This window comes from Sturnira hondurensis, unplaced genomic scaffold, assembly GCF_014824575.4.
Source record: "Sturnira hondurensis isolate 20B ecotype Veracruz unplaced genomic scaffold, ASM1482457v3 Scaffold0007865, whole genome shotgun sequence".
Lineage (NCBI taxonomy): Eukaryota > Metazoa > Chordata > Mammalia > Chiroptera > Phyllostomidae > Sturnira > Sturnira hondurensis.
In genome coordinates, this window is record NW_028080496.1 from 9,995,903 (window position 1) to 10,020,028 (window position 24,126).

The window sequence follows — 24,126 nt, forward strand, 5'->3', positions numbered from 1 at the left end:
GGGAGTGAGTGGCAGCAGGTGAGGTGACTGGGGCCACTTTGGGTAGCCAAGGACCTTGGAGAAAACATAGTTTAAGTCCCTTAAGGACAGGCAAGGAAGCTGTGGCTTGAAGAAGAGAGGTTGGCCAAGATCACAACACTGATTAATGGCCAAAACAGGCCTTGAATCTGGACTTTCTCTAATGTAGGACACTCCGATTTGGCTCTGAACCCTACCCTGCCCACCACTCAGCCTCGGCAGAAAGGGAGAGGAATTCTGACCTGAAAGATATCAATTTCTACCCACCAAATAGGGTCTGTGATATGGGGTGTCCCTTAAAGCCAACTCTGCCCCATTTGAGGCTGGAGACTCACGCCTGTCACAAGGACAGTACTGACCCCTGTCTCAAGTGACTGTCCCTGAACAACTTGCCAGCCAACCCACCTTTCCATGTCAAGGTAAACCACACTGAGTGGTGGCTGGGCCACGAGGAGCCCTCTGGCCAGTGGATGACTGCCCAGGCCCCACCCCAACTTCTGCCTCCACTCCTGGGGGGGGGGGGCCCTTCCCAACCAAGGGCCAGCCTGGTTTGCTCCTGTGCCGCTTGTAACTAACGAGTACAGGCCGTTTCCGGCTTTAAAATCCTATCAGCCTAAATTCCCTGAATCAGTGCTGTCGAAGGCAGGGAAAGCCGGATTTATTACGATTGTCAGTCTCCCAGTCAGAATCCATAAAGAGATAATACCAAATCCACCCAAAATAGATTTTGGAGTTAAAATATTTAATGCTGCTTGGACTTCATTTCGTCCCCTGTAACTTCAGCGACTGTCGTGAAAAGGAATGAAACACAAGTGTGCAAAAGAGCTGTGTTTTCTAGGGCGATGCACTTAAGACGCGTGGTTGGCAAAAAGACAGCTGGCACTGCCGGTGTAGGGGTGACAACTGCAAACATTTGGGGAGATGTACCGTGTCCCGCACTCAGAGCACTTCCCACGCTCTCACTCCAAAGGAAAGAAACGGACTTTGGAAAGTGCAAACCAGGTCCCTGCGGGTAGTTAGTTAATATAAAAAGGAAAACGAGGGACTCCAGCACCCCATGTCCAAAGTCTTGCTCGTACATCGAAACGTTGGCAAAGGGATACGCACTTATGTTTTAAGTTAAAATACAATCCCTAAAGCACGTATGTGTGTACAATAGGTTATAGACATATGCTATCCATGCATGTATATAATTTTTAGATAGAAAATCCTCCAGTCTCCAGGGCCTCTGAAACACGGCGGCACCTCACCTAATGGCGACTTCCATTTCCGTCCATGGACGTCGTCACCCTTGGGTGCCGTAGGTGCGCACGACGGGGCAGCAACAGGGAGACTTCCCGGGCATCCCTTCTAGAACAGAGCACTGCCCAGCAAGGAGCCGCAGCCCGCTGATACCCGACAGTCGGAGACGGGGACTGGAAGACTTGGGCCACCGCGCCCCGAGGCGCGAATTCGCGCGGTGCCGCGGTCCGTCCGGCAGGGGGCGCCGCGAGGCCGCGGCAGCGGGGCCGGGCCGGGCTGCGCTCTGATTGGCTGGAGGCCGCGCGCCCCCTTCCGGGCGCCCGGTCCGCTAAGTGCGGCTGCTCTCCAGCTCCGCCCGCAGTCTGCGGGCATCCGGGGCGGCGGCGGGGCCGGAGCGGCGCGGCGGCGGGGACAAGACCAGGGCAGGAGGGAATCGGCCAGCCGGCCGGCAGTGACCCGCACAACCAGCACGATGCTGTCCTGGCGGCTGCACACGGGCCCGGAGAAGGCCGAACTGCAGGAGCTCAACGTCCGGCTCTATGATTATGTGTGCCGCGTGCGGGAGTTGGAGCGCGAAAACCTGCTCCTGGAAGAGGAGCTGCGCGGCCGGCGCGGGCAGGAGGGACTGGAGGCCGAGGGGCAGGCGCGTTGGGCGGAGGAGGCGCGCTGCTTGAGGCAGCAGCTGGACGAGCTGAGCTGGGCCACGGCGCTGGCCGAGGGAGAGCGCGATGCGCTGAGGCGGGAGCTGCGGGAACTGGGGCTGCTGGCCGAGGAGGCGCGCGCCGCCCGCCGCCGCCTGGACGCCGAGCTGAGCGCTGAGCGGCGCGAACTGCAGGAGGCCCTGGACGCGCGTGCCGCCCTCGAGGAGATGCTGGGCCGGCTGCAGGCCGAGCGCCGTGGCCTCCACGCTGCCCATGAGCGCGACGTTCGAGAACTTCGCGCGCGCTCCGCCGGCCTTACCCTGAGCTACCGCGCCCGCGCCGCCCGCTCCGCCGCGCCCCCACAGCGTCTGCAGAAGGTACACGACAGCTACACGCTGCTGGTGGCGGAGTCGTGGCGGGAGACCGTACAGCTGTACGAGGACGAGGTGCGCAAGCTGGAGGAGGCACTGCGGCGTGGCCAGGAGAGCCGGCGCCAGGCGGAGGAGGAGAAGCGGCTGTGCGCGCAGGAAGCGGAGGCGCTGCAGCACCAGGCGCTGGAGTTGGAGCAGTTGCGTGCGCTGCTGGAGGACGAGCTGCTGCGGTTGCGCGAGGCCTATGAACTGCAGGCGGAGGAGCGACAGGTCAGTTCACAGGGACTGTCCCCACCCTGGCCCTGGGCGCCCTGCAGGAGGCGGGGCAGCTGCGGGCCTCCCAGAACCCGCAGCGCCTTCACGGGCGTCGCGGATTGTGGGGTTGTCACCGACGGTGCCCGAACCTACTGGGGATGAACCCTTTGTTATGCCGCGGGACCTCAGGGTCCCCACATCTCGGCAACCCTGGAAAAAGAGCTCGGCCGTTGGTTCATCGACTCAGCGGGCCCGAGCCAAGTGCCAGGTCCTGGTGGATAGCTCTGTCCCTGTCATCGAGGTTCTCTTTTGGTTTCCTGTGCTTCCCTGACACTTTACGTAGGTTAATCAACCAGGAAACCCTTCTGACTTCCACGAGTGACAGCCCCATTCTTCCCCGGAGGTTTCTAGGCAATGTCAAGTCCTTACCCAGAGCCATTTAGAAGGGCAGCCCCATTGGCTCTGGGGCTCCCCTGGGGAAAACTAAAGCTGTTTTCCAAACACGGTTTTTTATTTTTGCCGGAATGATTTCCCAGCTGGAGGCGGCTGGTGGTGGCTCCCTGGGCCGCTGCCCTGTGTGTTCTGAGAGGGGCAGCAGCCTTAAGGCAGAAAAGAGCTTCATCAGAGATTTTTTTTCCTTCCACAGTAAAGCTGAAGTCAGATCTCTGGGTAGTGTAAAAGTGGTGGAAACGTGGGATCCCTGTGGCAGGATGTTATGACAAATGCAGAGTAATGTAAACAGGTACTATTTCAGAGAAGCAAGGCCCGAACCTGTGATGGGGCCACCGTGACACCTGTGTGTGATTTATTGCCTGTACATCCAGTCCGGTCCTCCGGTTGGCCCCGGTCCTGCCCAGCCGAGGCCAGAATTGGAAACATTCCCAAATCATACCATTAGTCGTTTCTCAGGAGGACGGCTCAAAATAACATCCCTATAAATTCAGAAGTATTTTGAGGGAACAGTTTGTAGTTGCGAGTTAAAGATTGGTGATAGCGTGATTTTGCTGTGTGAGGTTTGCTGGGTTTGGAAAATGCTTCTCTGGGTTTGGAAAGGCTGTGTGGGCTAAATCTTCATCAGACATTTGCTGTCATAGGTCGCTTGGCTTATTTCGGACTGAGAAGCTCTGGTTTCCGTGTTCCAGCTCTTTGTAGAAGTAGGAGAAAAAAACCGTTTTCCCACTAATGAAATCTTAAGTGCAACCCCAGCTAGGAAACAGGTAAAAGAAGAATCCCTCCAATTGGAGGAGAGGTGGGGACTTGGGAAGAGCAGTTAGAGTCGCCGTCAAGCCCTCCTTAGACTTAGGGACCCCCAGACCCCCGCCACCCCTAGAGGTGCCTTGCCTGGAGCCACACCTGACCCAGAATTAGGATCCCACCCTCAACTTCGTGTCCAGTGACACCTCTCTCAGTGGAACTTGCTTCTTTCCCTTAAAAGTGAAGAGCAAGGAGTAAAGACCTTTACACGTGTTCACTGTCAGCCCTCACACCCATCTCGTGAGGAGGGTACTAATATTAGCCTCATTTTCCAGGTGAAACTGAGGCACAGAGGTCACCTCGTGAGTAAGTAGCTAAGCCAGACCACCTAAGCACTGGGCCACATTTCCTTTCTTCTGTCTGTTCCATCAAAGAAAAACTTTGGGGAGGGCGGGGGAGGTGGGAGAGGCCAAAGGGGGGACAAATGGTGGCAGAAGGAGACTTGACTTTGGATGGTGAGCACATGATGCAGTGTGTAGATGATGTGTTATAAGGTTGTGCACTTAAAACCTGCAAAAAAAAAAAAAAGGTGTGGAGGGACATGTATAACTTTTAACCAGGATTCACTTTGCATTCATTGAATAATGGTCCTGCTCTCTGTCATCCGAAATCCTAAAATGCTGTCAGACTTTTCCAGCTGGCTGATGTCCGAATAGTTTTAGTGTTAAGTCTTTTGTTTACTTTTTCCATGTGGTTTAGACCCTCCCCGCCCAGTCTGGAGGTGGCGGCCCCCACACAGTGCCCAGCATACAGCTGACTCTGAACCCCTTTGCCACTCCAGCAAGGACTCTGGGGAAAGTGGTTCTTCCCAGATGACCCCGCTGCCTTTTCTCAGTCAGGCCCTTCATCTCAAATGTGCAGAGAAAAGTTTGCTGAAGTGACACGCAAGTCCCCAGCGTTTCATGTGTCTCGTAGATGACGTGCAAGTCTGAGTAATGCAGTCTGTCTCCTGGGATGCAGAAAGGGGCTTCAGTGATTTATGCCAGCCTTGCTCTGTAAACGCTGAGATTTTTGTTTGAGAATCTGAGCTCTCAGCCTTGGAGGGTGTTTGTAAAAGGCCTCCAGGCCCCCTGTTTGAATGAGAATTTGCTTTTAATTGTACTTATTAATTTTTAGAGAGGGGAAGGGAGGGAGAAAGAGAGGGAGGGAAGCATCCATGTGTGGTTGCCTCTCACACGCCCCCCACTAGGGGACCTGGCCCACAACCCAGGCATGTGCCCTGACTGGGAATTGAACTGGTGACCCTACGGTTCGCACACAGGCCAGCGCTCAATCCCCTGAGCCACACCAGCCAGGGCTGAGAACCTGCTCTTGATTGGAATGGGGACAGGTTAGCCACCACCCTACCTGGGCCTGAGTTCTGGCTCTGCCACTCTTTCTACCCCAGTTTCTCATTTTTGAAAAGAGCTCACGAGGTGCATACCTTCAGCAAATGCTCCTTGGCCTGAAAGGAGCAGAGTGAGCAGGGGAGTGTGGGCTTTGCTCGGAGTGTCATGGGTTGACGCTGGAGACCTCTGACCAGAGCCAGGGGTGACCATCTTCATGGAGTCACTCTGGCTGCTGTGCTGAAGACAGACTGTGGGGCACGAGTGGCAGGAGGTGATGGAGGCTCCGGCCAGACGCAGAGGGACAGGGTTGAGCCAGGGATCCCCTCTGGACTTGAAGCCACCAGGTTTGTGGGTGGACAGGGAGCGTGGAGAGAGAGAGAAGGAGGACTCAGAGTTGACTCTAGGGCAGTGTTCTGAGCCCCCAAATGAAGGGGGTGCTCTTGGCTGAAGGGGGTGGGGGCAGGAGGGCAGATTTGGGGTGCAGAGACACCCACCTGATAGTATAAGAAAAATTGCCAGTCTGGAGTTCAGAGTGGGGTCAGGGCTAGAGCGATAAATACTTACTTAGCATCCAACCAGTGCTTATGATCATTGATACACTTAGCTGTTGAGTCTGAAGCAGGCTGTCACACGCAGACTTGAGTTTACCGTTATTTTAGATTCCCTCGAGCCCTAACGCTGGCATTTGCAAGCTCTTCCCATTATGTCTGGGAGGCTTGCTCAGCAAGGAACTGCTAGAGTGTGGTTAAGAGACAGAAGTCTTTGGACACTCAGAGCAGCGTACTGCCCCTGGTATGCATCAGTTGTGACACTGCCCAAAGTCCCTTAAATGGCAACACAAACAGGGGACTCTCTGCCCGGCATTGCTTGTGTTAGGCGCGGTGGCCTCTGCCCGGGCTGGAGTTCGAACGCTGTGGCTCAGGCCCGGCCCCGGTTTGAAAGCTGCTGGCAAAGCACAGCCCAGGTCTGAAGCTTTACTCCATCGGCGGGATGGGTTTCGGTTTCTCCGAAGAGAGTCGGGAGCCAATTCGTCTTCTATTCCTGCCTCCAAATGTCAGCTCACTTCCTCTTGGCAGTTTGGGAAGAGTTGACTCACTTGGAAATGATGTTGGAACAATACTTGCTCCGACTCCTGCACCCTTTGGTTTTCTTCTTTGTATCCTGGGGGGTGCAGAGCAATTCGGCGCCCGCTTGCAGGGGAGCACCTCCACATGGACCTCTTTGACATGGCGAGGGGGCGTGGTCTGTTCAGGGGGCGTGACCTGCTCAGAGGGCTTGGGGCTGGAGAATGGAGCGCATCTGATATTTTATTCTAAGCAATTTAACTATAATTGAACTTCTTTGGAAAGAATAAGCTATGATAAGGACTCAAGTTTTAATATTTAGGTTGAATTTTCTATAGTAAAAGGAATAATATGTTTATATCCTGCACTCCAGTTTTGTAGCTGAGTTTATACTCAGCTACAAGAGTTGATGCTGTAGAATGAGTGAACATAGGATTTTAACACTGATAGTTAACTATAGAATGTATGGACATCATGGTGCATTGTGGCAACTCTGTCACTTAAATCAAGACTGGCCAATGGTCTGCCTTGGTAACCCTCTGTGTCTATTTTGTAAAGCCAGCTTTGGGGAGCTCTTAGTGTTTATCCTCCTGAAGACACCAGCGGGCAGGTCTTAAATGTAGTCCTTTACTTTTAAAAGCTAAGTGGGTTCAGCCCCGACTGGTGGGGCTCAGTTGGCTGGGCATCGTTCCAAAAAGCTAAAGGTCAGTGGTTCGATTCCCTGTCAGGGCACCTGCTTGGGTTTGTGGGTTCGGTCCTTGGTTTGGGCTCTTCCAAGAGGCAACCGATAGATGTTCCCTTCTCTCTGTCCCTCCCTTCCTCTCTCTCTGAGAATAAATAAATAAAATCTTCTAAAAAATAAAATAAATAAAAGCAAAGTGGGTTGAGTTTTTGTTTTCACCACATTATATATTCGCAGAGAACCTAAGGACAATCATTACCTTAGGAGTATAACTGTTGGGGAAGCAGAATTACTTATCATGCATTTTTTAAAGTGGCAAATCTAGTCTGAGATCTTACATAAGTACATTCCTTGGCTTCCCAGAAGTGACACTGTGGACCTTCGCATGTTGCCAGGGCCTTTGGTGGTGGGGTGGGGGGAGACAGACGCCCTCTTCCGATTATCTTGAAATGTTTTAATTCCACCAAGATAAACGGCTAAAAAATGTAGCCTGTTTGTTGTATTCAGAAATAATGCCATTCCCCCTTCTAAACCAGAAGTTCAAGTGTATGGCCTTATTTCTATGTCTAAATGTTTGCTCAGTTGATTATTCCCAAGGCTAACTACAAAATGGGATGCACACAGATCTGCCCAATGGAACAAAGGAAGCCATTGCGTTTATTCATTAAAAGATTTTGCCAACTTAATACACTTTGAGGGTGATATTACTTTAATCATTTCACTTTTAACCCAGTTCATCAGGGAGTGATGGGCAGTTGTAATTAACCTGTGTCAGAGCTCCAAGGGTCGTGTGAACACGTGCCCTGTGGACTGTCCTACAAGTACAGTAAAAAAAAATTATTTCCAGGTCTGAATTTTGACATTTATGCCCAGAATGTATTCCTGTCTCATTACTGTAGCTTTTCTACCCAGATGGCTTTATTTTATTTTTTAAAGATTTTATTTATTTATTTTTAGAGAGGGGGAGGGAAGGAAAAAGAGGAAGAGAAACATCAATGTGTGGTTGCCTCTCATGCGCCCCCTATTGGGGACCTGGCCTGCAACCCAGGCATGTGCCCTGACCTGGAATTGAACTGGTGACCTGTTGGTTTGCAGCCCGAGCTCAATCCACTGAGCCAAGCCACCCAGGGGTTTCCCCAGATGATATGAAAGCAGCTTTTCTGTGTGCAACAACCCTGCATTAGGTTACCTGCTTATTACCGGGGACAACGCGAGTCTGGGGGAAATTCTCTTTCAAATCCGATTGCCTTCTGTTTCAAATATTGTAAAGCCCCGCTTTCTGGTCTTGGCTTATTCTTAGTTGGCCGGCTCCATGTCTCGACTCTCCTCAGCAGCCTGATGTCTGCATTGCAGAGGCTTTAAGAAACCCTGCAGTATCCATTATCGTTAGAGAGTATAAACAGAGAAGCCACTGTCCTATTAAAATCTTCCATAAGGCAATCAAAAAGCTCTCCTGTGTGGAATAAACGCAGCCTTTAAAATCATCCTTGCCATGACCGCGTCTCTAATTGACCCAGAGGTTTTTCACCTCTGTGTCCCGAACAGTTGGCACTTTACGTTCCACCCAGCAAAGCTCCAGCCGTCTGATCGGAAAACCCTCTGTCTGCCCTTTGCAGAGTGTGATCGCCCACCTGGAGGATGAGAAGGCCGCCCTCAGCCTGGCCATGGCCGACCGGCTGCGGGACTATCAGGACCTGGTGCAGGTGAAGACCGGCCTCAGCCTGGAGGTGGCAACCTACCGGTAAGGATGAGCCCCAAGCTTTCATCCTGGCCGTGGAGGAGGGCTTGTTTCCCGGCCGGGCTCCAGGGCCCAGCTCTCCGGCTCTGTTGGGCCCTGTGCTCATCCCTGGCCAGGAGACAAAGTGCTGGAGAGCTTGGAAGGGGTTACATCAACAAAGACTAGCATGGGAGGGTCCCTCAAACAGTGCACCCCTGTAGAGCAGATGCTGGGTGGCCCAGAAAACCCACATCTTTGCCTGCGTGAGGTAACACCCAGTGCCAGGCCACTCTCTTCCCTGCAGGGGCAGGCGGATCTTCCAGTGGCCTCTCTCACAGGTCTCTGGGTTGGAATACGGAGGCTCCGATTGTGTGCTTTGTCTCTGGGATTTCCGGCCCTTTCCTTCCCAGCTGGGTCCTGCCCCCTGTTCCCTGTTGTGGAAAGTTGGAGGTCACAGGTGGGCATCCTGTCTGAGAGGCCAGGGCCTCACCTTTCTGGTAGGTGCTCACCTCCCGACCAGCTTCGCTTTTCCCAAGGGGCACTGCTCCGGTCACCTGTCTGTCTGTGGCAGGGACAGCGTGTACTGTCTCAGTGTGTCACTGGCATTCCCCTCACCCAATTTGGGATGCACTTGGCCACCGCTTAGGCAGGTAGGAGGTGTCAGTACTTTCTGGGGAGCAAGTGATTGATTGCACTTGTAGGTCTTCCTGAAGTCCAAGTTTGCTCGGAGCAGAGGAGGACCCCAGGGTCTGTGGTTAGCATTGCTGCAGGCCTCCTGCACCAGCGCTCAGGAGCCATAAGGCAAACAGGTGGATGAACTCGGCTCGTGTCCTCGCATAAGCCAAAAGCCTGGTGTTTTTTATCACTGGTGAGCGGGCCCTGTAGATAAAGCGCTTGTCATCTCTTCCATGACTCTCCGTGTCTTGTGCTGACACCCCACATTCCAATGGCAGGCGTGAAAATTCAGGTTTCTCTTAGCACCCTTTTGTGTTTCCAGCCCTTTCTTGAGTGCCTGTTGGGTCTTTGCCCACCTCAGTCCACCATATTTCTGGCTCATGCTTCCTTACCAAAGGTGGCAGGGACAGCCAATGCCATGGGGTCACCGTGCAGGGACCCATGCTGTGCGGCTTCTTGCCAGCCCTGTGCAGAGAGGCAGAGGGTGGCCTTGCGGATCCCTCCCAGCCTCCCCTGCGGTGGCCCCTCCCCCAGCACTGCTCGGTGACTTATCCCAGGGAAGGACGTGGCCCTTTAAAGCCAAAAGCACGCTCCCATGCAGCCGGAATTTGTCAGCTATGCCCAGGCCGGCTGTCGCGTGTCGAGTGTCACAAACACTTCCGAACCCAGATACCTGGCCCTTCCTGGTAACCCTGAAAGGAAAGAAGAAATATTAAGGTAAAATAAAATCATGTAATTTATAATTCATGGCTATAGACTTATAGTTAGTAAGTACCTGTGTAATAGAAGAATAAAATTCGAACAGCAAATGTCCGAGTCTAAGACTTGAGGGTGTCGGCAAACCCAGGGGGCGGGTGGGTGGCCCGGGAAGGCCTGGTGTCGCACCTGGCAGGAAATGTGTGTGTCTACTGGAGGGGGCAGGCGATAGTCCACTGGTGAGGGCCTGACCTAGGTGGCTGAGGGAGCTCCTTTGTAGGGCTGACCAGGGACTCAGAGCCTGGCCGGTGCAGGCAGTGAGGGGGGCGCTGGTTTCTGGGTAGGAGAGTGGAGAAGTGTGTGCTCCTTACGCACTCATGCAGACCAGACCCCTGACCCCTGAAGTCTCTCCGGGAGCAGCTATTGATTCTGCATCAGCTGATTATCCAAAGATGGTGGAAAGGGCTACCTGCAGTGTCCCCAAACCCCTCCCACGGCCGACGTGAAGACCTGGCCCAGCCCTGACTGGCGTGGCTCAGTTGGCGGGGCGCCATCCCCCAAAGTGAAAGCCTGCTGCTTCCGTTGCCAGGCAGGGCCCAGGCCTGGGCTTCGGGTTCAGTCCCTTATCCGGACAGCCTACAAGAGCAGCCGGTCAATGTTTCTCTTTCTCTCTCCCTTCCCCTCTCTTTATTTATTAAAAATAAATAAAACATTAAAAAAAAAGATCTGCCCCAAAAGCTTGAGAACATATAGAAGCACCATTAGAAAATAAGTAGGTTTCTCCATCACAGCCCAGTCCTCAGGAATGAGCAGTTAGAAGATAGAATGAGGGAAAAAAAAAAAAGATCTTCAGAATTGAACCAGAACCATGCAAAACCACCCAGGAAGAAACTGAGTCCAGAAACCACCAAACTGAGTCAGAAGAGACCCATCCTGTGTCCTTATCCCGGTGGCACAGAGGTGGCGTCTCCATTCACATTAAAAAAGAAGCTTTGTCTTTCGTGATCTGGGGGTGACGGGTAGAACAGTTGTTCCCAGCCTCACCCGGAAACAGTGGAGCGTGGGGCCTAGTGGCTTTTCCAAAGAGAAATGCCCAAGGGGCTCTTGCGTGGCCGGATGTGAATGTGGGGTGCAGGGTGCGCCATCTGGGGCTCCACGGCCAACGTCCTTTCGGAGGCGAGGTTGGAAACATTAAAAGGTGCTCTTTGTGTGTCTGGGGGCGCGGGGGAGAAGGACACCCAAGCTTTGGGTCTCCTCCTTCTGACTGCAGGGAGCAGAAGCAGGGGTTTCTCGTTTTGTTTTAATCCTCTCCTGAGGATATGTTTACGGAATGGAAGGGAGGGAGGGAGAGAGGGAGAAACATCAACTGATTGCCTCCCATACGTCGCATGACCAGGGATCGAACCCGCAACCTTTCTGGTGCTTGAGACAACGCTCCAACCAACTGAGCCACGCAGCCAGGCCAGAAACAGTGCGTTTTAACGGAGGAAAATAACATCTCTGGGTGTGGGCTTCCAACGAGGCAGTGCAGATCACAATTAGCGTTTGCAATTCCACCGTCTTAAAGATACTTCTGGTCACTGTGTTCTCGTTTCGACCGCCTCCCCCTTTTCCTGTGTCCAGAGGGAAACCTCCCTTTGGAATTTCTCCAGGTCTGGGCAGGAATGCACGTTTTGTTTTGTTTTTTAATTAAATCCTGTTTTGAGAATTCACAGAAGTGGGTGACACCGAGACTTAGTTATCAGGGGACTATTTGAGATTAAAATCTTAGCTTTAAGGATCATTACCGAGGAGGATACACACGTCTGTTCGGTTCCTAGCGGTCCCACACTGTGGCGGAAATGAATGAGCCCTTGGGGGGCCGGGGTCTCTTCGCTCCTGGCAGGACTGCTGCTGCCTTTGAACCGGCTTTCTCTCTGAGCTCAGCAGGAGATGATGCGGATGACAGCAGCCGACACTCATTGAGCACCTATTTAGTGACAGCCATTGGCGGGAGAATTTTCTGGTTCCTTAATTCCCACCACAGCAACCCTGGGCCCCGCCCCCTATTTCAGGAAAGGGGGAAACTGAGTCACTGAGGGCCCAGGCGGCTTTGCCCAAGGTCCCAGGAGGAGGAGGTGGCAGGCCCAGCGTTGAAGTCCAGGCAGCCGGAGTCCAGCCATCTCTCCCTTAAGCGCCGCCTGTGATTCCTGCCTGCGTTTCATTGGCCGCTCTCGTCTCTCTGTCGATCATCTGGCTTTTTTTCCTCCCGGTCTCTGCCATGGACACAGAGGCTTCCCGTGGGGTTTGATACTGAACACGGGGGCAATGACCAGAAAGGCGTGGCCCCACGTCTGGCTGGCTGTTTCCATGTAACTTCTGTGCTTCCAGACAGTCGCTTTCTGATGGGGGTGCTGGCGCTCCTCCTGTGAGCGGAACTCCGCCCCCTCTCCGCCCCTCCCCCTCCGGTGCCCAGGCCCAAGTCTCTGCAGCAGGCAGTCTCGCACCCTCTGGAGCTGGGAGGCCAGGGAGGCAGGTCTGCGGCCCCTTGAACAGCGGGCAGGCCCTGAAAGCCCATTAGGATCATTCATCCCGGGCAGAGAGCCCGCTGTCTTGGAGACGGGGCCTCTTGGGGCCTGGAGCCTGGCCGGAGGCCACACCATAGCTTCCTCCCCTCTGTGGATTTGTCCGGACTCCTTACAGAGGCCCTGAGAGTGGGTTTCCCCCACGGGTTTGCTTCTTTTCTGGCTTGGAGGCTGCTGACCTGTGGGAGCCACTGGTAACAATCACGAATAGCCCGTGAGTTAGAGGGTTGGCATCTCCCAGTCACCAGGGCCTGCAGGCCACTTTCCTCACCTCAAATTAAACAGAAAGTACTCTGCCATCTTCTTAAAGTTGTGCAAGTCTCTCCCTCCAAAATGTGCCTCTGGGAGGGTTTGCGGGAGCTGTGCGTTTCTGGCCTGTGCTGGCGGCGGAGGGCAAGGTCCGGTGCCTGTCAAGAAGGGTGTGTGTCCACAAAGACACAGATTTTTGTAACCCATGCCTAACTGCACCTAAAGGCCCCAGGCGGGTGCTCAGGCGCAGAAGGTGACACGTGCCTGCGCCAGCCATCAGGAGGGGGACGCAGATGTGGAACTGAGTCCTCCCCCAGTAGGAGAACGCCATGGGGGTGTTGATTAAAATCCCCAAAAGATGCTGGCTGTGCTTCCATTAACGTGGCTGGAGGGCCGGCCCGGGACTTATTCTTTCTGGCATCGGTGTGAAGCCCTGCCGACTGGGCCCGCGGGGGAGGGGCTGAGTGCTGTGGCTGCTGCAGCTCCGCCTCCCTCTCTGCTGGGGGGCCCTGCGCCCTTGGCCAGGACACTGCCCTGTGCGCCAGTCTCTGCACCTGCAGGGTCAGAACGGCCATCACTGGCCCTGCATGTGGGGCTGCCCAGAGGACTTTCCTGGGTAACAGGAGGGTTACTGGGCATGGGCCGCTCAGTCTCAGCCAGAGCTATAGCACAGGCCCGACTACCGGGGGTAACCCGCACCTGACCACGCAAGCCCCACAGGGAACTGCGGGCCCCACCTGTGTGCCACAGGCCCCTACTCAGGGGCCTGAGCTCGGGAGAAGTTTGGTGATGGCTCGGATTTTCCCTGGAAACCAAACCAAAGGATTCCACTCCGAGGGGCGAGGGAAGTTATTCCCCCCGCCCCGCCCAGGGGGTGTAGTTTATCCTGAACACCTCTGCACGAACACCTATACACCTGTCGCCCATCTGTCCGTCTGCTGACATGGACTCCCCAGCACTTCGGTGCTGACTAGGCCCCGTGGTCCCCAGGGCTCCCTGATGAGCAGGCGGAGGGCAAGTCTGAACTAGAACTAGAACGTGGCCTCCCCCCAAACCCCACCCTGGCCCCCTAGCTGTGGTGTGCCACCTCTTTCTTCTGTGCCCGCCCTCAGAGTCTCACTTCACCCTGAGCGCTCCTCTTATTATCTCCAGACCTCAGCGTTTTCTCGGCGGTGGGAGCTATTTCTGTCCCTGGAACCTGAAGTGCACAGTCATGAGGGTGTGGGGCTAATGGCCGGGTGTCCTGTTTCCTGGCCTTCGCCCTGGGTGGGGGGAAGGGATGGGGCCCTGGGCGCGGCCTCTGGTCTGCAGGTGGCTGCCCATGTGTGCACGTCCATCACTGCATCCACAGCCAGCCCTTCTGCGCACACCTGGGGCGCCATCCGCCTCACCATCGTCTTCACTGATTTCACCAGAAGGGGTTCTCCTGTGCTTTGTCCCCCGCCACCCCCAGGCATCTGCGGGACTTGAAGCCAGCCTGCCTGAAGTGCCCAGGCCCTGCCTGGCCTGGCATCCCTCCTCTGTCCGTGCCCAGCACTCGGCAGTCACATCAGTATTTCCAAGTGGGCACTGCTGCTGGCTGCCCTTGGCCAAATACAGTGTATTTCTTGGAACTGCAGTGAGTGACTTCCCACGTTGCTCTAGCAACCCAGCAACTGTTGGGCCCACAGCAGCCAGCATCCTAGGGTCTCTGTGAGCAAGGGGCATCCCGGGGCTAACCCCACACCCCTGGTCCGCCCGGCCCACGTGCAGCTGGCATGTCTCCCCGATGGACACGAATCACCACTCAGGGAAGACTCCGCAGTTTCAGGCTCTTGGAGCTAGACGTGGCCGGAGAAATCTGGTCGAATGCTTTTCATGTTTTAGTAAGGGCAATAAACAGGGTGCTTCTCTGGATAAAATGAGAACCCTGAGGTGGAGCTGGGAGGGGGGTGGCTCACAACTCTCTCTTCCTCTCCTGCCTGCCTCCCATCTTCCTCTTTGTTTTTCATCTCCCTGATGCCCCCGTGGATCCCAGTTGGAAAACCACATTTGCCTGCTTAAAAAAAGCCAGTGTCAGCCCTTGCTCTGCTCCTGGTCAACCCCTGACCCCTAACTCCAGAAAGACCTCAGTAGGGAGTGTAATTGTTTGGAGGTTCTCCAGCCCAGGGTGGTGTGCCACGCATGGGTCTCTCCCTACTTACCAGAGAAGCCAGACCCCTGACCACCCATCCCGGGCGCACGTCTGTCTCTTCCTCGGGACCCTGGGTTTGGAAGGGCTTTCTAGGAGGGCTGGGCTCTCCAGGAGTTCTGAAGCCCTAGCAGGGGTGTCACACTCTTTGTCACCGGGGACCACATCAGCCTCGAGGTTGCCTTCCAAGGACCAAATGTAACTTTAGGACTGTGTACATGTAACCACTCCTTCACAGTGAAGTGAAAGCTTGGCGCTGCTGCCAGGCAGAAACAAGGCGCCAGGCCGGATAAAACAAGGTGGAGGCCAGAGTCAGCCCTTGGACCTGGTGTTTGCCGCCTGTGGGACAGCGCCTCATTCTGTGCGTTCAGTTGGGGGGATGCCCTCTCCGCCCAGGTCTGCCGCCCGGTGGGGCAGCATCTTCCAGGAGCACGGGACGCAGTGGCAATGTGGTCGCTGACCAGGCCCTCCGCCCTGTGGCTTACAGAGGCCCCTCTCGCTCTTTATTTCCTGATGAGTGTCTTTTCAACATTATTTCTACAGCGCCTTATTGGAAGGAGAAAGTAACCCGGAGATACTGATCTTGACGGAGCGCATCGAAAGCCTGCCACCAGGTAAAAATAGAAGAAAAGCTAATTATGGAGCTTCACGGTGCTTTCCATCTGCACAGACTCGGTCGCTGGATAAACAGTGAGGCATCGTTTATCTGGAAGAATTGAGTTAGATAGGATTTTTCAGATAACCACTGTTCAGCCCTCTTTTGAGCACCAAATGGATTTTATTCAGTGGCCCTAGTTTAAACGATAGCGTGACGGAAAATGTGTGGCAAAGTGTGTGATAAAAAACTCCTTTATTCGTGTGGCCAATATATATTTTAAAGCTTTTGTTTATTTATTTTTAGAGGGCAACCAGGTATCTGTCAACTTGTTCCATCCATTCATTTCCAGCTTCTTAAAGGCTAGAGCGGCAGCATTTTTTTAACTATGCTTATTTTAGCAATGATGTACCGTGCCAGAAGGAGGTAAGTTTGGAATACAGTATCACTTGTGAACTCTTTTGTTAGGCTTTGAGCTTCCTTGCTATCTGTGTAATAGGTGTTCACCAAAAAGTGTATGGACGTGTTCCTAAACAGCGAGTTTATCCATGCTATCAACACGCTCATTTTTCCTCTGTAATATTGCATCAAGTAATATTGGCCACTTGTCCACAAGATGATAAGCCGGAGGGTCCAGTCTGTGATCTTGCCAATTTCTCGTTGAAACTTACCAGTAATTAAAAACCAGGTAGTTCCTGCCCTGTTTCCTGGGATCATCTTCTGGGACTTTTCCATTTAGAATCAGTATGTAGACCCAAGAAGATCTTTAGAATCGTTGTAGAAAATGTCTTGTCCTGGTCTCTCTCCTGGATCCTGGGTGGGGCCTGTCTTAAAGAGGCCCGGGGCCTTGGTTGCCATGGAGACCAAGAGGGAGAGAAGGCTCTGCCCAGCTTGCAGGGTGGGGTGTGGGCACAAGGGGGCGCTCTCACAGTGGATGGTGCTCCGGCCTCACTCTCACCACCTGCTGCCACTCCTGTGAGCAGGTGGCCTGGTGGGGTTTGGGCACCGCCCGAGTCCCTGGGTAGCCCTCTCTGCAGATGGCCCAGGCAGCGCAAGGCAGGCAGCCCCTCGGACTGCCTCCCAATCCCAGGTCGCAACATTAAAACAAATCGCGGTGATAGTGACCGGTCGGCTTCCTGCCCTGCCACCTTTTCAAATGAGAAGTTCGTAAAAATGGAAGTGTAGCCCTGGCTGGCGTAGCTCAGTGGATTGAGCGCGGGCCTGTGAACCAGACGATCGCGGTTCGATTCCCAGTCAGGGCACATGCCTGGGATGCAAACCGGTTCCTTGCAGGCTAACTACCAGCAGGGGATGCACAAAAAAGGCAACCATACATTGATGTTTCTCTCCCTCTCTCCTTCCCCTCTATAAATAAATAAATAAATAAATAATCTTTTAAAAAATGAAAGAGATCGGGAAGCTTAAAAAAAAGTTAAATTCTTTAATCCTTGCTGGAAATCAATGAAAAAATGAGAGCATATTATGTACTTTGTAATTCTGAAGTTCTTCTCTGCTGTAATTAAATACAAAAAAACTGATGTCAACAATGTAGAAATGAACGATTCCAAATTATCATAATATCATGAAGTTCTGGCCTCAAAAACTAGCCCACCTACCCTCTCCATCATGCATGTCATGCTTTAGATTTATTAACAAATATTTATATATTTACATATTTATATTATGACATATTATATAATATTTACATTACATGCCATCTATTATATAATTATGTATTACATGGTTATACAATACACAGTTATACATATTGTATGCTGATATAATAAATTATATAGAAAATAATATATGTTCTGCTATATTATATATAATATAAATATTAATATATTATAAATATATATTTATATATTTGTTAAGACAGATGAATATTTTATTAATTGGTAACTGAAGTGTTATGGTGAAGCATTTCTAGTACTTTATTTTATTGTAACAGGATAATTTGGAGGCTGAAAATATCTTATTCCCAACAACCTTTCCATGGTAATAGTATGCATTTATTATGATGGGCTGGGATTAAGATGAAAAGACATAATGATGACTATCGTATTAATGACCTCTTCATTTCTACAGAGCTCAGAAAGACATCCTATCATCATACCAGCTCAGTGTTACAGAAGGAAAATGAAAGAAATCTGTTTCTGAGGCACAAGGCACCTTCCGGAAGCTTCCATCGCAGCTGGGCACAGCCCGCGTCGCAGGCAGCCATTGGGAACACTTCCGGGAGACGCTCCCAGGGCCCGGGACATCCTTCCCTCACCACCTCCTGGCGGGAGGACGTTTACGAAAAAACGGCCAACGGTCAAGCCAGCTTCAGAGCTTTTTCTCCAATGTCCAGGCCCTTAAGAAATACTGACGTTCGAGTGCAAACATTCCCCACTAGACCAAGAACTGAAGGCACCAAGGCTGCTGGTTTGGGCCGAGAGTCCACCCTTGCCCAGGGGTCATACCGAGGAGGACACAGGGACAATGTGGTGGCAGGTGCTTCTGAAAGCACCTGGTCCCATGAGAGGACGGTCATTTTGGGGAAGAAACCAGAAGCTCAAGTCATGAGGGAGCAGGAGAGAAACAGACCAGGAACCGTCCAAACGAAGCGAGAGGAGAAACTGTTTGATTCTAAGGAGAAGGCGTCAGAGGAGAGAAACTTGCGGTGGGAGGAGCTGACCAAGTTGGATAAAGAAGCGAGGATGAGGGAGACGCAGCAAATGAGGGACAAGGTGAAGGGGAAGGAGTCGTTGAAGGAGAAACACGTGAGAGAGAGAGAGGTCCCGATCAGCCTAGAAGTATCCCGGGGCAGCACGGCAGAAGGGACCCCGAAAGGTGCCCAGACTCCCCTACGGAAGGACTCGGGTGGTGGCCCAGGTGGAGGGGTGGGCAGGAGGGAGACGCGGTTTAGGTTGGACACCGGGGACGCCGCGGGCTCTCTGAAAGGCGATTCCGTGACCGAAACCATCGCAGAAAGCATCGTGTCCAGTGTCCTGCAGCAGCTTACCCAGTCTCCCGACACAGAAGCGTCTGTGGATTCTTTTCCGGACACAAAAGTCACGTACGTGGGCAGGAAAGAGCTTCCCGGGGAAAAGAAGACAAAGACGGAGATCGTGGTGGAGTCGAAACTGACCGAGGAAATCGACGTGACCGATGAAGCTGGCCTCGACTACCTGCTGAGCAAGGACGCGAGGGACAGAGTTGGGCTGAAAGGAAAACCCACCGAGCGGATGATCGGAGACATCATCAACCTCGGTCTGAAAGGGAGGGCGGGGAGAGCCAAAGTGGTCAACGTGGAGATCCTGGAGGAGCCCATGAGCTACGTAGGCGGTGGGGAGGCGCACGAGTTTGCTACCCCATTCCACGTGGAGGAGGCTGACGACACGTCTCCAGGCTCCAAGGGGCTCGTCTTGGAGGAAGGTTACGGAGAAACGGAGGTCCCATTCTCCGTGAGTCAACGTGAGGAGACCACGCCTCCCCACGAGAGGGTTACTCACGTTGAAGAAGTGGCAGAGGCGGGTGACTCGGAGGGAGAGCAGAGCTATTTTGTGTCGACCCCCGACGAGGCCCCGGAGCACGATGCCGGGGGTGACAGGGACGAAGGCTCCGTGTATGGGCAGATCCACATCGAAGAAGAATCCACCATCCGGTACTCCTGGCAAGATGAAATTGTGCCAGTGTCTCGGCGAAGACTGACGAGGGACCATGAGTTGGGAGAGAAGGTCGTGGAGCCACCGGCTGTTCCAGAACCTTCCCTGGCGGGGCACGTGGGTTCTCCACACTGGATAGAACAAACCAGCAGTGGTGAATTCCATGCCGAAACCATGGTGGTTGAAAAGGAGATTAAAATACCCCATGAATTGCACACGTCCATTAAGAGAGACTTCAGAGAGCCCAGGCACCAGCTGGTGGAGGTGATTGGGCAGCTGGAGGAGAACCTTCCGGAGCGGATGAAGGAGGAGCTCTCTGCCCTCACCGAGGAGGGCCAGGGTGGGCTGGGGAACCTTTCGGTTGATGTGAAGAAAGTCCAGACCTCGGGTGGGGAGGCCGTGACCTTGATGGCGGAAGTCAACCTCTCGCAAACCGTGGACGCTGATCAGTTGGACCTGGAGGAGCTGAGCAAAGACGAGGCCGATGCGATAGAGAAAGCCGTGGAGTCGGTGGTGCGAGACACGCTGGCCAAGCGACACAGCCCAGCGCCAGGGAGCCCCGACGAGGACGCTGCAGTGGCACCCCCCGCCTTCGGCTTCAAGCGCTGGGCCACCCAGGAACTGTACAGGCCCTCCGATGAGGACAGCGGCCCGGCCTCTCCCGGCCCAGAAAGGGTCCCTTCGCATGGTCCAGTGTCAGCCACCGTGGAGGTCACCAGCCCGAGGGGCTTCACGCAGTCCCACGTGCTAGAGGACGTGGCCCAGTCTGTACGACACGTTACAATAGGCCCCGCTGGGGTTTGGGGGACTGAGCAACTCCCTCCCAGAGGACCCCCTGCAGGAGAGGTAATTTGGGAAGGCAGCCTGCGTCAGGCATCCAGCTCGGCAGAGGGAGCCAGCTGGTCCGTGAGACACTTTACCTTAGATCCTAGTCAAAGTCAAGTGTCCCAAGAAATCTTCTTCCAGGGGCCGGCCCCTGCTGCTCGGGAGGCGGGGGCCACCGAAGAGCCCCGCCCCACAGAAGTCTCCGCAGACACCAACAGGTCGGGCAGCCACAGCACACTGGGCTCCCAACAATTTCATGCTCAACGGGAGAGGACTTTTCAGGGCCTGTTCTCCGGGGCAGGGGAGGGTGGCGATTCTTGTCGAACAGAAGAGTCAGCAGGTGCCCTGACTTCTGTAAGGCACCTCCAGTCAGGCCCGAGAGAGGGGTTCAGTGAGCAAACCCAGGTCACAGCCCCACTTTCAGACACAACAGATTCGGGTGTCGGAGGGGCTTCCGTGCACGCCCGAGAGTGGTCAGGGGCCGGCACGTCCGTCAGGCATGTCACAGTTGGCTCTCACAGACTCCAGACCACCAAGCAGAGGGGTCTGTGGCCTGGGGGAGCCAGCGACTCTGAAAGCAGTGCCCCTGAACAGGGCTCAGCAGATGGGACCTGGGTCGCTCACAGTTACTCTGTGGGTAGGACAGTCCTGATGACTCAGAAGAGCACCTTCCAAGGGACCGAGTCCCAGTCTCCCCAGGAGGCTGGTGGGGGAGACACGTCAGGGGCAGAAGAGACCGTGGGTGGGAGCACATCCCTCAGGCACATTTGGCTAGGTCCCTCAGAAACCGTGACTTCCGAACGTGTTGCCTTCCACCAGCCCATTTCCCCAGCCTCGGCCCTTGCCGGGTCTACCGGCCCCCCTGAGCTGGGCGAGGCCGCAGATGGTGGGTCACTAAGGCGCATCGCACTGAGGCCCAAAGAAACCTCGGTTACCTTTCAGATGGACGTGAGTCACATAGAGGCAGCCCGCAGCTGGACCCCAGAGGCCAGAGCCCTCTTCCCTGACGGGACGGAAGCAGAAGCTCACGGTGGAACCTGGAGAGATGCTGGCCGTGGGGGGGACGAGGCGGCCGGTGTGAGCGCTGAGAGCCAGGAGCAGGCCGAGTTCAATAAGGCCGTGCAGCTGCAGAGAATGGTAGACCAGAGGTCAGTGGTCTCGGATGAAAAGAAAGTGGCCATCCTCTATCTAGACAATCAGGGGGAAGACGATGAGGACCACTGGTTTTAATAACTGTTTTGTTTGAAATGGGATCTGATTGCGCACTGTGCCAACACACACAGGCCTTTACTTATTTTTGGGGGGGCACTCTTTATTAAAACGTCCCCCTTCTTAATTTCTCCAAAGAGTGTTCCAGGCGAGGCCAACTTACTTTGCAACCTGTAAGAGTTTTGAATTGATTCACGCCTTAAACGGCATAGGAATCTTATCTTTTTGAGTTGGGACTTTTACAAAAATACTTTGTATCTTTTTAGTCTTAAAAGTTCCTCTTTTGGTGGAGTTTTCACTCCTCGGTTCAGTGCGCCCCAGTTTGCACCTGGTCACAGAAATGCCTCGAATCCGTGTGAAGCCCTAGGTAAACTGCCTGAAGAGTAACCAGATTAAAGTTATTTAGGATTAAAGAGTAAGTTTATTTGCATGTGCTCATAAGAAATAGTAAACTAACCTTTTAAGGCAAAAAAAAAAAATCAATATCTTTTTCCCTTTCTGAAGTCTTTTCAGAAAGAAATCTTAGGAAATGAGCAGACTGCTTACTAATGAAAAGAAATCTGAAGGATTTCACCTTTAGGAAAAAGGTACTTGTCATATAGAGTTAAATTCACTTTAATGAATTGCTTTCTATGCATAGATCTTTTAAAAAATATAGCACGTTATTCATGGAGAGGACAGCTCCATCCTGGACCCTGTTGGCCCAGGTTCTGGGGACCCTGCCCGGGACCCATGTGCAGGGGAAGCGATCACTGCAAATCGCTCACGGTACCATTTCTTCCTGGTGGCCCTGGGTCTGAATAATACTCTTTTGGGGGCATGACCTAAGTTCTGGAGCCGCCAGCTCTCATCAGGGGATACTTGAACTTCTCTGCACTCTCTCCCCGCACATAAACATCTGATGTCACTGGTGGGAGGCAGACCCTGGAGACAGTAACGAGAATCATTAGACAAGAATCAGCAGACCCCGACAGTCACCGGGGCCATGGGCAGTGGAGTTGGAAAGCCTAGGGTGAACGGTGCCGCCCCTGCCGCGCCACCCCCCCCAAAGGAGACCTTCTCCATCCACTGCCAACCCAGTGGGCATCTCTGGGCTCAAAGAGGGAGAGATGAAAAAGGACAACCAACACGGAAGTTCTTGCACTTTTAACAGAAAGAAGTCCATAGAGGGAGATGGTTTTGTCCAAGAGAACAAAACACGCGTTAGGTGGGATAAGATATTTTGGGAAGGGACTGGGGGCCCCTCCCATTGCCCAGCACTGAAGTCCCCAGGAGAAGCCCACTCCCACGATCCCCAGCATAGGCACCCACCGATCTGTCCCACTGCCTTCAGGGCACTGGAATGAGTGTGTTCTGGTGGCTCCGTTTTATTTTCCACGTGGTATTGTTTCTAAAGCTTCCACCCTTAAAGGTGCAGCGTCGCGTCAGAACTAGTGCCTCTAGCAGCATAGCCTTGTTCTAACCCAAGTTAGGCTTTGGCACGGACGTTGTCCGAACTATGCTTCCTCCAACGCAGTCTCACAGAACTGCCTGCGGTGCCCAGAGCAGTGGCCGAGGCTCTGTCACCGTCTTGTAGGTCATGATGATGGCGGCGGGGGGGGGGGGGGCGGTTGAACACAGCATTTGAGGTTCCTCTCGGGGTTTCACGTGGCGGCCCTCGGACCCTGGAGATGCATGTCTCCTCAGTGTCCCAAAACGGCTACAGCAGAAAGTTCAGGAAGAGTTTGTGTTCTTTATTGATACGAGGGAAATAACAAGTACAGCTTTGGGGGTGATCCGGTTGGAAAAACACTCTGAATTGGGGATAGAAGGTAGGTTTGAAAGGCTAGGGTGCACCTTTGTTACCTGCCGAATGAACTGGTGACTGTCAGCACCTGGTGGGGAGGCGAGGGCTTTGCAGAGCAAGACTTCCCCTTTCTAACACAGGCAAAGACAGGCTGACCTTAGCTGCCCTTGGAATGGTGTGTGTGTGAAAGGGATTTATTGGCGAGAATTGGGTCCGAGCCACAGCCTACTGTTTCGATGGCTGGACAGACAGAGGGTGCGGAGTTGGCGGGGTGAGCCTGAGTGGCTTTGTTCCATGTTGCCGTCACAGCTCAGGACCTTGTCAATGGGTGCCAGCATGCACGGGTTAATATTGTGTTCCACTTCTCTCTGGCAAAATAAATATCTGAGATCTGAACTCCCATCTCCATGGGGCAATGAGCTGCTTTTGAGAAGCATCCTACCAAAAGTATACACCCACACAGAACCATGGGCTCCTGATGGCCACTGCATCTGGTCACTCAGGAGCAGGGCATGCCCTGAGCACTGTGACAGGTCACCCCCCAGCTTCGTGCCCTTCGAAACCTGTCACTCCAGAGACAACAGACCTCAGCTCTGTGGTCGTTTGGGCGCGAGGACACAGCCTTTTCCTATTTATTGTTGTTCAGATGGCGGTATGGATGGGATGTTGCTCACCCCCCCCCTGCTTGTTTTGAGTTTGTTTGACATGTATATTTAGAGTGGAATCACCTAAAAAGCTTATCTTGCCAACCTCCTGTTCTCTACAGAGGGACATGTCACAGAATGTGCACAAATAAAAATCTAAGGAAAACAAACAACCTCTCATTGCTCCTGAAGAGAAAGAATGTTTTTCCAGTAGGTGTTTCTGTATTTTCTGTGCAAACCCCAATGAAAACGTGTGTTTCCATGCATGCTTTTCATGATGGCGTGGAATCCACTGGGGAGAATACACGGGAGGGGCCCCAGATCTTCCACCCGCTGCCCAAACCAGAACAGGATGTTGTGAGCACAGACCCAGAAAGCACGGCAGACAGAGCATCCACCCACTGGCTGGTATTCACATGCAGCCTGGACAGCTGGTGCAAAGAATGCCATTGTCACGGCCGGGAAGGCTGGGGCCAGGAGGTGACCGACCA

At 53.5% G+C, this 24,126-nt stretch overlaps 1 protein-coding gene across 2 annotated transcripts; it reads left to right on the forward strand.

Moving 5' to 3' along the window:
• The first annotated feature begins 1,616 nt into the window (after nucleotides 1-1,616).
• Nucleotides 1,617-22,977, forward strand: SYNM (synemin). 2 transcript variants are annotated; one of them, XM_037053717.1, is made up of 4 exons: nucleotides 1,617-2,542; nucleotides 8,472-8,596; nucleotides 15,470-15,540; nucleotides 17,610-22,977. In XM_037053717.1, the coding sequence occupies exons 1-4, from the start codon at nucleotides 1,733-1,735 to the stop codon at nucleotides 21,224-21,226; spliced, it is 4,623 nt and encodes a 1,540-aa protein (XP_036909612.1). In that variant the 5' UTR covers nucleotides 1,617-1,732; the 3' UTR covers nucleotides 21,227-22,977. The 2 variants fall into 2 exon arrangements, with proteins under 2 accessions (XP_036909612.1, XP_036909613.1); XM_037053718.1 differs by lacking the exons at nucleotides 1,617-2,542; nucleotides 8,472-8,596 and adding an exon at nucleotides 9,820-9,964.
• Nucleotides 22,978-24,126: the final 1,149 nt, after the last annotated feature.

What these genes read in the sequence shown, in the direction of transcription:
- SYNM (XM_037053717.1), top strand. Translation starts at nt 1,733, where the DNA reads ATGCTGTCCTGGCGGCTGCACACGGGCCCGGAGAAGGCCGAACTGCAG. An exon ending in TGCAGGCGGAGGAGCGACAG is followed by an intron (nt 2,543 to 8,471) that starts GTCAGTTCACAG and finishes TGCCCTTTGCAG; the next exon opens with AGTGTGATCGCCCACCTGGA. An exon ending in CATCGAAAGCCTGCCACCAG is followed by an intron (nt 15,541 to 17,609) that starts GTAAAAATAGAA and finishes TCATTTCTACAG; the next exon opens with AGCTCAGAAAGACATCCTAT.